General features: G+C 50.3%; 1 protein-coding gene across 1 annotated transcript; it reads left to right on the top strand.

The window, feature by feature from the left end:
- The first annotated feature begins 2,226 nt into the window (after positions 1 to 2,226).
- On the top strand, positions 2,227 to 3,638 carry LOC136459506 (transcription repressor OFP8-like). Its single transcript, XM_066459353.1, has one exon. The coding sequence runs from the start codon at positions 2,411 to 2,413 to the stop codon at positions 3,116 to 3,118; it is 708 nt and encodes a 235-aa protein (XP_066315450.1). The 5' UTR covers positions 2,227 to 2,410; the 3' UTR covers positions 3,119 to 3,638.
- Positions 3,639 to 11,505: the final 7,867 nt, after the last annotated feature.

The raw sequence follows: 11,505 nt of genomic DNA, 5'->3' as shown, positions 1-11,505 counted from the left end.
GATAAAAATAACCGGGCCCTGTATATAGCTGGCATGCAAATTCTTCAGGATCTGGGAATGATTAGCGATTCTTCAACAGAGAGGCCGAATCTCAGCGCATGTGACCATGATTAGCTTATTGGTACGCGTGTGTGTAACACATTTTTGCAGTGACCAAACCTCACCCCGAGCCGCACAGTGAAAAGCGCTTGAGTGTGGACAACCCAAGACAGATCTGCTGCATGCTGCGCTGGTGAGACTCACGAGCCGTATCCAAAAATCGCTTTCAGGCTTTCATGGCTTCTCCAGCCTTCATCAGGTCCAGGGGAACCATGGAAAGAAGCAAAAAAGGGTGACCTCAATGTGAGCAGCAGGCGCAGCACACGGCATGCTGTACGTTTTTCAGGCAATGCAATGCAATGCAATTGCATGCGGTCGCAAGCCTAGCCGGGGTAGGCAACCAGAGCCAGGCAAGGCAAGGCGTGCCACCTAGAGCGTGCGGTTCGAAGGCACATAATTCCCCTCGAAGTGCACACGCGTGAGATGTGCACTTCATCAATGTCGTAGATCGTGTCGCTGATCTCGTTTCCTCCTTTCTCTCATTTACATGCATGCTGGCCGTGCCCTAGCTAACCTGCCGACGCCGACGTCGATCGATACATGCATGCATGAAACATACATACAGGTTCGGTTCCCCTGCCGGAGTACTTGATGGACGGCAATGGCACTCGAGCACTACCGTTTCAGCTTTCTCTGAAGATACGCTCGCGAGCAGGACAGGGAAAGTGAGAGCGAGCGGACGCGAGAGATGATGCAGAAAGCTACAGGAGCAACCACAGTCAGGGCAGGTACTGAAGCAGTAGCGCAATGGCTCCATGATGAGGGGCCGTGAGCCCGTGACTGCAGGTGCATATCTATCGTCCTGTGATGGCGTTTGGTACAGCCTGCGGATCAAACGCGTGGCTCATCTGGCCGGAAATGTGCTTACTACTACTGCATACTGACACTGTAGTAGTGTGGTATCGGCCGGAGATTTTCGGCGCAGTTTGTTTCGTTTCATTCGTCTACATGTTCCTGCATGGTGTGTGGGTCTTTGCTCTGGTATATTTACTGATCGTACCGCATATCTATGAAAAAATCTATCTGCTAGTAGAATGTGGAGTACTCTCGGCTTGGTTTTGTCTGGTGGTGTGAGAAAACAAAAACTAATAACAGCATAATAACATGTCACTAGATTAGTGTACCTATGTTAGTATAATCATCATGGACCACTTCTCAGAGCCAGTTTTTTCTTCATATAAAAACCTATGAAATTTACTGCCCAATGCCTAGTATAATAGTAACGCATTAACACTGCACCGCAACATGCAATTAGCAAGTAGCAAGTCACCTCAACAGAGAAGAAGGGAGCTGGACCAGCTTGTCCTCACATAACCAGTTAGTCAACTACAACAGCAGAGTTCCGTCGAGAAAGAAAAAAAAATGTTTACTCGTAGTACTGCTCGCCAACCATCCTCTTTCCCACACGCTCCTGCCCTGCAAAGAATTTACTGCGAAAGATTTAACCACTGTCCAGTCACACCAGCCATATATGCATATGCTTAATCTGCTGCCCCCCTCTGACATGATCCTCGTGGACCCAATCTGGACGTGTTGCACACATCATCACATACACGCATAAAGACACATGTAGACAGAGGTACTACTGGTATCTCTCTCGGCATTGCACTGCTCCCTCTGGCCCCGTTTGGCCAGGCTCCTGCGGTCTCCGGCTCCTGCATTGTAGGCAGGTGTCGGTCATCCAGCGGCCGACATGTGCCGGAGCAGCACAGCTTCTCTGGCTCCGGTGGAGGAAAGGAGAAAAGAGAAAAACGGCTCCGGTAAACAATAATTGGGTGTCGGCCGCCCAAAGGCCGACAGGTCGGAGCTCGGTCAAACAGGCCCTTAGGCTTCACGTGCCCTTAAATCTGATTTGATTTTTTTTTTATCTAAAACAGTATTTTTACAGATTACTCCGAGCGAGCAGGCCCTCTTTTACGCTGTCCGTATCTGCTATCTCAGCTCGTTTTACCAGCAGCATTGCTGCGTGCGCACTTGCCGCTCTAATTATCCCCTTCACATGCTCCCGCTCTCCACTCCTCTTCTCAGCTCTCACTCTCAGCATCTCACGGTCTCACCCGACCCGACTGTGTTCACGTTGCTCTCTTTACTCTGCCATTCAATCGATCGTTTCCCCACGCTGTCACATGGCGCTCCTCCATTAATATATAGCACCACGCCACGCCACCAAGCTCATCCTCCTGCTCCAAGCTCCGAGAACGCAACAGCTCACTGAACCCGAGCTCGTGGTAGCCTCGGCTAGCTAGCGTTTCTGCGTGTGCTCGCGCGCAAGCACGTACTACACGCGCGCAGGCGGCTGCATCCGGCCACCATGTCGGCCACAGGCAGCAGGTCGTCCAGGAGGGCGAGGGGCAGCAGCAGCAGCTTCACGCTGCGGCAGCCGCCGGTGGTGGACATCGGCTGCAACTGCCGCCGCCCCAAGCTGTTCTCCGTATTCTCCTCGTCGTCGTCCCTGTTCCGCGGCGGGGGCAAGCCCGAGTCCCCCAACGCCTCCTCCACCTCCACCACCACGGCGTTTACGGCCACCACCGCGGGCGGGCGCAGCGGCACCACGGCCACTTCCACCGACTCCTCCTGGGGCCCCGCCTCGTTCGTGGCCACCAACTCGCTGTACGAGGAACCGGTGGCCGTGGCGGTGGCGCCGCTACAGCAGGAGCGGGAGCAGCAGCAGGAGGCGCGGCGGCGGCGGAGGCAGCAGCACCGCCGGCGCCGCAGCAGGCGTGCGGCGGCGCCTCCCGCGCGCCAGGGCGTGGAGGAGGAGGAGGAGTACGGGCGGCGGGTGGCGCGCGAGAGCGTGGCGGTGGCGGTGGACTCGGCGGAGCCGTACGAGGACTTCCGCGAGTCCATGGTGCAGATGGTGGTGGAGAAGGAGATCTACGCGTGGGACGACCTCAACGACCTCCTCCACCAGTTCCTCTCCCTCAATTCGCCGCGCCACCACCCGCTGATCCTCCACGCCTTCGCCGACCTCTGGACCCGCAACGGCCTCTTCTGCCCGCCATCTCCCTGCCAGTTCTAGGCAGGCTGCTCGCCGTCCAACACGGCCGGCCGGCGCCACGCCATGCACGTACGCTTGCATACTGTTTTAACCAATAGCTAGCTAGTCTTTGTCTTGTCCTACTGGCTGCTACTGCTACCAGTCTACCACCCAAAAAATCATTTCTACCATTAACGAAGCACGCAGCTCGCGCGAGACCGAGACGCTATTAACCGAGGTCCCGGCCGGCGAGCTGCATCTTGCATAGCTGCATCCATGAATGCCAAGGTCTTGAGCTTAATTAAGGTGAGCGCAAAGAAGGCTATGCAAGATTATCAGCTGCTGATAGATGCTGTGCTCGTCGTCGTAATCTTCAACTACTGTAACGCCATGCCGTTGTAATGTAGTCCACGACGTGCTAATGATGTGTCTGTGCGTGTGGCGCCAACACCGGGTGTGCAATGATACGCCGGTGTCGCTCGAGTGTGATCCTACTGTACTGTGTGGTGTGTGTACTGACACTGGAGCTTTACCAGTACTATGCTGCTGTTTGTTGCGATTCGAGTGCTTACCACTGCACCGTCCTGTGATCCTGTCTTTCCGCCCTTCACGTACGTACGTTCGTGCTGCCGTTGCTCTGAAGCTTTGCATGGCGCGTACGCCAACGCCACCAGCTCTCTCCTCCGCTTCGTTCCGTGTGCAACAAAGCTGTGCGTTAGCGCTAGCGTACGTGACGTCGGAGTCGGGCTGCGGCGCTGCGCTGCGGTGCGGCCGGCGTGTAAAAGCTGCGACGTGCCGCGCCCACTGCTTCATTGCACTGTGTGGCGTGGTGCGTTGGCTTCATGTGTTCTTGCAGTGCTGCTTGCTGCAACGCTGGGCCGCACCAGCTAGCTGTGCTGTGCTCGCACTGTTCCGGCGGACGCGATGGATTCAGAGCTGGCCCCTGCGATTCAACGTTGCTCACACGCCAACGCCGTTCAACGGCTGGATCTGGGCACAGTGCCGGCACTGTGTGGGCTTCATTGTCTTAGCGTTTGGCCGGCCCGTCCGAAACAAACAACCACGCAGCCTAGCTTGCTTATTGTTTTCGCGCGCGTATTAATTGGCGTAGTAATTTTTTACTGGTCCTGTCTTAAACGTATCCGTGTACGATCGTACGGTGACGCTGAGGAGTAGACGGGCTCCAGAACTGTGCGCTGTGCGGCATTGCATGGCTGCAGAGACAAGCCATCGATGGTTCGGTGGAGCCATGAAAAACTACTCTAGCTTGGGCCGGCCGGCCGGTCCGGGACTCCGCTTTATGGCGCGGCAGTAAAACTTGAAGCTGCACTGATAGGCATGCCCCCGCACGCATTTGCTTGCCCGTATTCATGGCCATGGCCTTGCGTTCACGGTTCATGCCGCGCCCCCCCCCGCGAGGCGCGAACGCTTCAATTTCAAGCAAAGCAGGGCAACCGGGCAATCGATTGGTGAAACAGTGGATGAAGCCTGGAAAGCTTTTGCAGGAACAGCGCTACCGCCCAATTCAAGTACTACTACCGTGCGAGCTTCGCCTTTAGCATCGTTCGTTTCGTTTCTCTTATAATTTGTCTTAATTAGCTTGTTTTTTTATTTAAAACAGTGTTTTTTTCTCACACCAAATCAGCTAGAATAGTGTTTCGACTTGTTTTTCAGCGAAGTGAACGGGACCTAGGGCCGGGTAAACGAAGGGCCGGCTCTGCATTACTTGTCCGCACGTACAGAGCTAAGACCGTGTCCAACGACCGCTACCCAAAATATATGGCTTATTTCACGTTTGGGTAGCGCTATAGGTAAAGGATTCAATACATATTTTTTTGGTCTTCTCTAATAACAAGACTCAAAATAGAATCCTTTCTGTAATTGGATCTCCAGAAGAGACGATACTTAAATTTGGGTTATACCTCTCCTAACACCTAAAATAGGTCTTTCATATAGGTACTCTATTGAAGGCTATAGATATTCTATTAGAAACATTTTTTTTTTTGGTCTTCTCGTGAATCTAGACAGTGAAGCCAATCCGCCGGGACGAAACGAAACCGCGGCCGAGAATTTTGCAAGCCCCGCGCCTCCTCGATCTCGACTTGGGAGCAGGCAGCGTCGTGCGTCTTCGTCCGCAGTGGATTTTCGGTCGGCCCAATCGACACGGTAAAACGAGGGCACGAGCGTAGTGAAAACTGAGAGGGGACCGGCGTGGCGTTGGCCAAGAGATCCTGCTAGTCCCTAGAGACGAGCAGGCTGCGAGCAGCGGTTACGACCAGCGGGGCGAGGCGCGGCCTGCGCACAGGCTGCCGCGAATGAATGCCAAGTTGTCCGCGTAGGCCGGCTTTCCGCAGGTGGGGGCTCGCTCAGGAGTTCGTGACCCTGACATGGTCAGTGTGCTTTTGGCGCTAGGTAGCTGCGAATCTCTGTGCTCGGCCTGGCCGGCGGCCACCAGCCGTAGCCTGCTGGAGCCCGGTGGCGGCGCATGGATGAGGAACGACAGGCGCGCGCGCACGGGAGTGTAGCGAGTAGCGACTTCGACAGCCCGCGCGGCGAGGCAAGCCGAGGCGAGGCGGCACGTCCATTAATGCTAACAAGGTCTTGAAAGGGTTCACGGGACGGCGCCTTCGGCCTTTTGGCCGGCCGCACGCTCCACCACTCCTGATGGCGTGCGCAAACTCCGCGCGAACCTCCACCAATGCGAGCTCGAGCGGCGGGCGGCGCCGTGGCGCTCACACCGGCCGCCGACGCCTCCCACGCGCGCCTGGTCATTATGGCTGGGGTTGCCGGTGGCGGCGCGGCGGGCGGCGGCTACTCGTAGCAATGGAAGGGGAGTGCTTTGGATTCACTTACATTTATTATCGGGTCATCACTAATCCCGATCCGCGCTATCATGTGACCCGCGAGCCGTTGAAGCTGCGCGTGACGCCGAGCTTCACACCACACGCGTCCGAAACGCCTTCATTGCCGTGTGCCCGTGTCGGCGTGTCCTTCAGCTTATTTGTTTGGCTGCTGCTTGTCGTAAACGATCGTAAATTTTTAGTTGAAACAGTATTTTTCTCTCACACAAACCAGCCAGCAGTATTTCTTTATGAACCAGTAACGATATGAACCAGCCAACCAAGCAGGCTGTTTGTCCTGTTCATCATCACCTCTCTTTGTTTTGCAAGGAGGTACTGGGCCGTGCCATTACTAAGTAGTAAAGCGATCTATTTTGATTAATTATCCCTGACAAAGTCAATGCACAGTTAGAACTATACTCTATACATTGGTCGTATTAGTATGGCAGCAGTCCTAAACTTCTCTAGTTCCAGGCTTCTTCCAATTTTCCTCAGTATGCACGACAGCACGAGCACGATACTCCCAAACTACCAGCAACCCTGCGATACATGGTTGCTCAATGCTGATCCAGTGATCCACGACTAGTCTATCTGTTGGCGCTTGTACTAGTAGTAGTAACTATAGAAGGAAGAAGGAAGGGCCTATATACACGAACCTAAACAGCCTACAAAACAATACGGCCCAGTAAGAAACGAAGGGCCAGGTGTCCTCGGCTGTTGCTACTCGCAGTAGTGTCTAGCCCACTGCCCCCTTGGGCCTTGGCAGTCCGGCCTCAGCTCAACCAGCACGAAAGGCTCGCGTCGCCTCGTTAACTCCCCTAATTAGCGCTTGGCGGATGAAGTTATTTTTCTATACATAGTTCTCTCTGCGTTTAAATCCTTACGGGCCTACGGCGGCGGTTCCATTCTTTCCTGTGTCTTATACATACACATCCATATCTATATCTCTTCTAATCCTATAAACCCTACTATCATTCTATTCTATCTTGACATGCAAGGTGTCAACCTCAGTAATCCACTGTCAGTTGTAATTAAAATTTAATATTATTTATGCTATCTACGTCAGCGTGACACATCATCCACATATATACTTTTAGTTGTCCACATAAACGTTCCACGCTATCAACTAACAATCGTTTACAATAGTTAATCCATTCATAAGTAATTGTATGAATAGTTTAATTTCGTTCTAAACTAGTAGTCCCCACAGCAACGGGCGTAGCTTCTGATATGTATCCATAGGCCATAGCTTTCTCCGACTGCATGGTACACAGGTGCCTTCAATATACGTCCGGGCTCTTGTAGGGTGTACACTAGGGCCAAATTAAACAGGCAAACGTGGCGGGGTAGTGCTAAAGGAGATTTTTGTTGATCATACTTGGGATATGAGAAGGAGAAAAGGACCCAAACTTATAATAAGGTATAAGCCTACTTCAACATTGTATTATGTAAATGATTAACAGTGTTCGATGATGTCCACCTCTATAAATGATTACGTTTATTTGAAACCCTCTAACCATTTAAATAGATGGCTTTTAAATAATGCCCCCCTCTACTAATCAGAGAGTTGTCTTCATTTTGTTTTTGTACTGATTGTCAAGCTAATTATAGATATACGACCGGAAACAATAAACCCCAACCCAGCCAAGGTCCTGGTAGAAGAGAGAGAATATACCTACCGTACGAGTACGACGGCTCAAAGCACGACTATTTAATTATTTTTTTGAAAAAAAAAACTAGACCAGACAGCTACCCCTCTATATATATATATATATATATATATATATATATATATATATATATATATATATATATATATATATATATATATATATATATATATATATATATATATATAAAAATGATTGTATGTAGCTGGGTATAAAATAAGTTATTTTTTAGCTGGGTCGCTGCGTCGCGCCGGGCTGGGCCGGTCCGACCATGTTGTGTACCGAGCGATTAAAGAATCCTTATTCACCGCCCCAGCTGGGTGATTTGACTGGGATCAAGAGAGGCAAATTTCATTTATTGCTGCTCGGTACTCGTCTTACCTGGCGACCTCTGTCTCATTTTTCCTATTTTCTTTCTCTCTCCTCACATGTAGAGCTCTCCAAGAAACGGTGTGATAGTGCGGCGGCGGTGGCTCCCCTGGCCACGGCGTCGTTCTGCATCGCCTCCTCACCAACCAGCGCCCGCGCAGGCGCCTCCTCTCCGACTGGCGGAGCGGCCTATCCCACGCTGACGGCTCCCGGCGGCGGTGCTCCCCCACCACCAACGACGGCAGCGGCTGTCCTCCCCACCACCAACGGTGGTGGACCCCCTCCCTCACCATGTGCCGTCGCTGCCCAAGGAGAGCCCTTGCCTCCAACAACGCTGGACGTCCTCATCTTCCCAGATCCAGATCGGCAGCTATTATTCTGTAGCCAGGCCGGTCCATGCGGCCAGCGTTCCGTCCGGTTTGCACTGCCTGGTTGGCTTCTTGAGCAGAGCTGACAGATGGAGCTGCATGCAAATTAATATCGCTAATTACTGTAATCACTATCTGGCCGGAGAGGCAATTTTCACGGTCACTGATTACTGAATTCACAAGTCAACGCATGCAAGTTCGAGGATGCACCGTTTGCACGGATATGGCAAGCTTCCTCGTTTATGGTAATTCTTGCTCCAAATTACTTTTTTATTAGAGCACATGGAAAGTGGATTCGTCCAGGAAGTAAATTGTTTACTAGAATCTATGCTGCCTCGTTTTATTAGTTACGATAATCTATTTACTTGACTCGCAAATTGTTTACTAGAATCTATGCCTTTCTACCCTTAGTAGTTACAGTAATGATTACTAAATTTTTGCAGTAATCTTTACTAGAATTTTACATAATTATTTACTAGAAGCTATGCTTTTCTACACCAAGTGTAGTTACGATAATATATTTACTAGATTTTTTTTGCAGAATTATTTACTAGAATATATGCAAATACTAAAATGTATTGGGTATACATAGCAAGGCAAATATACGTCAAGTAGTCTCAAATAACTAGTTACTATAATGTTTACACTGATTTATCATAAAATAGCTATAATGTTTACACTGATTTTCCATCAGAATAATACTTGGTCTCCACTCATTTTGAACGACTCTGGGACGAAGATCGTGCCATGTGAGCCTCAGGTCCGGCTGGAAGCTTCGTCAGCGTTCAGTGGGTGGTAAAAGCATGTAGAAGTGCAGCTCTAATCCAAACTTGGGCCCCTTCTCGTGCACCTGTGGTGAATGAACATTAGAACGAATAACACATCAGTGATTTACATTATAAGCTAACCAAGATACATGATAAATCATTAACAAGAACAAATGAGTTTACTGTAACCTTGGCCTAAGTAACCACCAGAATTAATTGTAGTTCAGTTCTGGTTTCTAGATCAAATCGATTTCAATCTGCAAGGGTGAAAAGTAGAAAACATCACTGCGAGAATGGAGGTGTCACTGGCAAAATAAGTAAGCAAGCTTGCTTCAATCTGCAGGAGCAAGAAAAATTGAGGATAGTTGAACCATGTACATGTAGGCTCGTCAATTGGTGGACACAATTACCATGACACAGAATCGATATGTTATTTACGATAATTTTGTACCATAACAGGAACTAAGTTATAATATATTAGTAAGTTACAAATTATCAATGAAATTTCTAGTATGAAACAATTTGGATAAATTAGAGAACAATCCAACAGCAAACAGATTAATCAATAAAAAGTAACTAGCAGAAAAGGTTATAGTAATTTTGTGACTATGATTTACGAGAAAAAAACAACACAAAAAGTAATGAACTCGAATCCATGAATTTCTAATCTGAAACAATTTGGATTATGAAGGTTGCGGAAGAGAGATTCTTTGACCCAAATTGAGGTACATTTTCTTGCATCTGCAGTGATATAAACATGCCAGGTGTTCGTGCTCTAGTCACCCTTCCTGGTGAAGGGCACGGAGAAGGCCAAGGGAGGAGCGACTGGAGCAGAATTGGATGTACTTGGATCAGTCGAGCGAGTGGTGGGCGGTGGAGGTCCCTGACATAGACGTGGTGGTGCTCTCCGTGACTCCGTGGGGCACTGGTTCCTGCATTTGACCCTGTTCTCTACGACCATTGCGCTACGGTGGAGTGCCACGGTTGTCGCCCGGAGCCCCATCACGTGGAGACGGGAGGGGAGGGAAGAGGGAGCCGCCGCAGCGCCGCACCGACGACTGGCGACCTGCGTGGCCGTGCCCTCCTGGTCGGCTGCCCGTCTTGGATTGAAGAGACGCCGTGGTCAGTGGGGTTGCCGCCACCGAAAGGTCACCGCCGCCACCACAGGTATAGACGCCATGGGAGACCGCCGTTGTTGGTGGAGGCCAGTGCCGATCTAGATCTGGGAAGATGAGGACGTCCACCGTTGTTGGAGGCAAGGGCTCTCCTTGGGCAGTGACGACACATGGTGAGGGAGGGGGTCCGCAGCCGTTGGTGGTGGGGAGGACAGCCGCTGCCGTCGTTGGTGGTGGGAAGGACAGCCGCTGCCGCCGTTGGTGGTGGGGGAGCACCGCCGCCGGGAGCCGTCAGCGTGGGACAGGCCGCTCCGCCAGTCGGAGAGGAGGCGCCTGCGCGGGGCCTGGTTGGTGAGGAGGCGATGCAGAACGACGCTGTGGCCAGGGGAGCCGCCGCCGCCGCACTATCACACCGTTTCTTGGAGAGCTCTGCGTGTGAGGAGAGAGAAAGAAAATAGGAAAAATGAGAGAGAGGTCGCCAGGTAAGGCGAGTACCGAGCAGCAATAAATGAAATTTGCCTCTCTTGATCCCAGTCAAAGCACCAGCTGGGGCGGTGAATGAGGATTCTTTGATCGCTCGGTACACATGGTCGGACCGGCCTAGCCCGGCGCGACGCAGCGACCCAGCTACAAAATAACTCAAGATACATAGAATCATTTATATACAGAGGGTAAGGCTATTCTACAGCTAGTCATAGAATAACTTACAGCCTGTTTGGTTGGCTGGTTCGTATCGTTGCTGGTTTGTAAAGAAATACTGCTGGCTGATTTGTGTGAGAGAAAAATATTGTTCCGGCTAAAAATTTACGATCATTTACGATAAGCCACAGCCAAACGAACAGGTTGTTATTCTATAGCCACCTCGATTTACGATAATGTTTGTACCAATTTACGATAACATGAATATGTATTTATGATACTCGTGTTACTACAACTTACGGTGATATTTACCATAATGTTATAGTAAATCACTTAGCAAGGAGTTATTGTAGTATCGTAAATTAGCATAATAACTATCATAACTTAAAGTGGCCACAGAATAAATTATTCTATAGCCAACTACAGAAATATATATATATATATATATATATATATATATAAACCGTCCAGACCGGACATTGCACCATAGTAGGGTCTTAAAAAAGCCTCACAACAACAAAAAGTGACACATAACAAGATAGCAACTAAAATAACAGTAAAAAGCAGCCAATTAGATTTGGACATCAACTCGCGCCGCTGCACCACTCAACAAGAAATGTAACAAATTCGATAGGAAACAACTCTACAAAAATATCACGCC

Source organism: Miscanthus floridulus, chromosome 6 (assembly GCF_019320115.1).
Source record: "Miscanthus floridulus cultivar M001 chromosome 6, ASM1932011v1, whole genome shotgun sequence".
Classification (NCBI taxonomy): Eukaryota; Viridiplantae; Streptophyta; class Magnoliopsida; order Poales; family Poaceae; genus Miscanthus; species Miscanthus floridulus.
The sequence above is the reverse complement of the archived record's forward strand: the minus strand, read 5'-3'. Positions and strand labels throughout refer to the sequence as shown.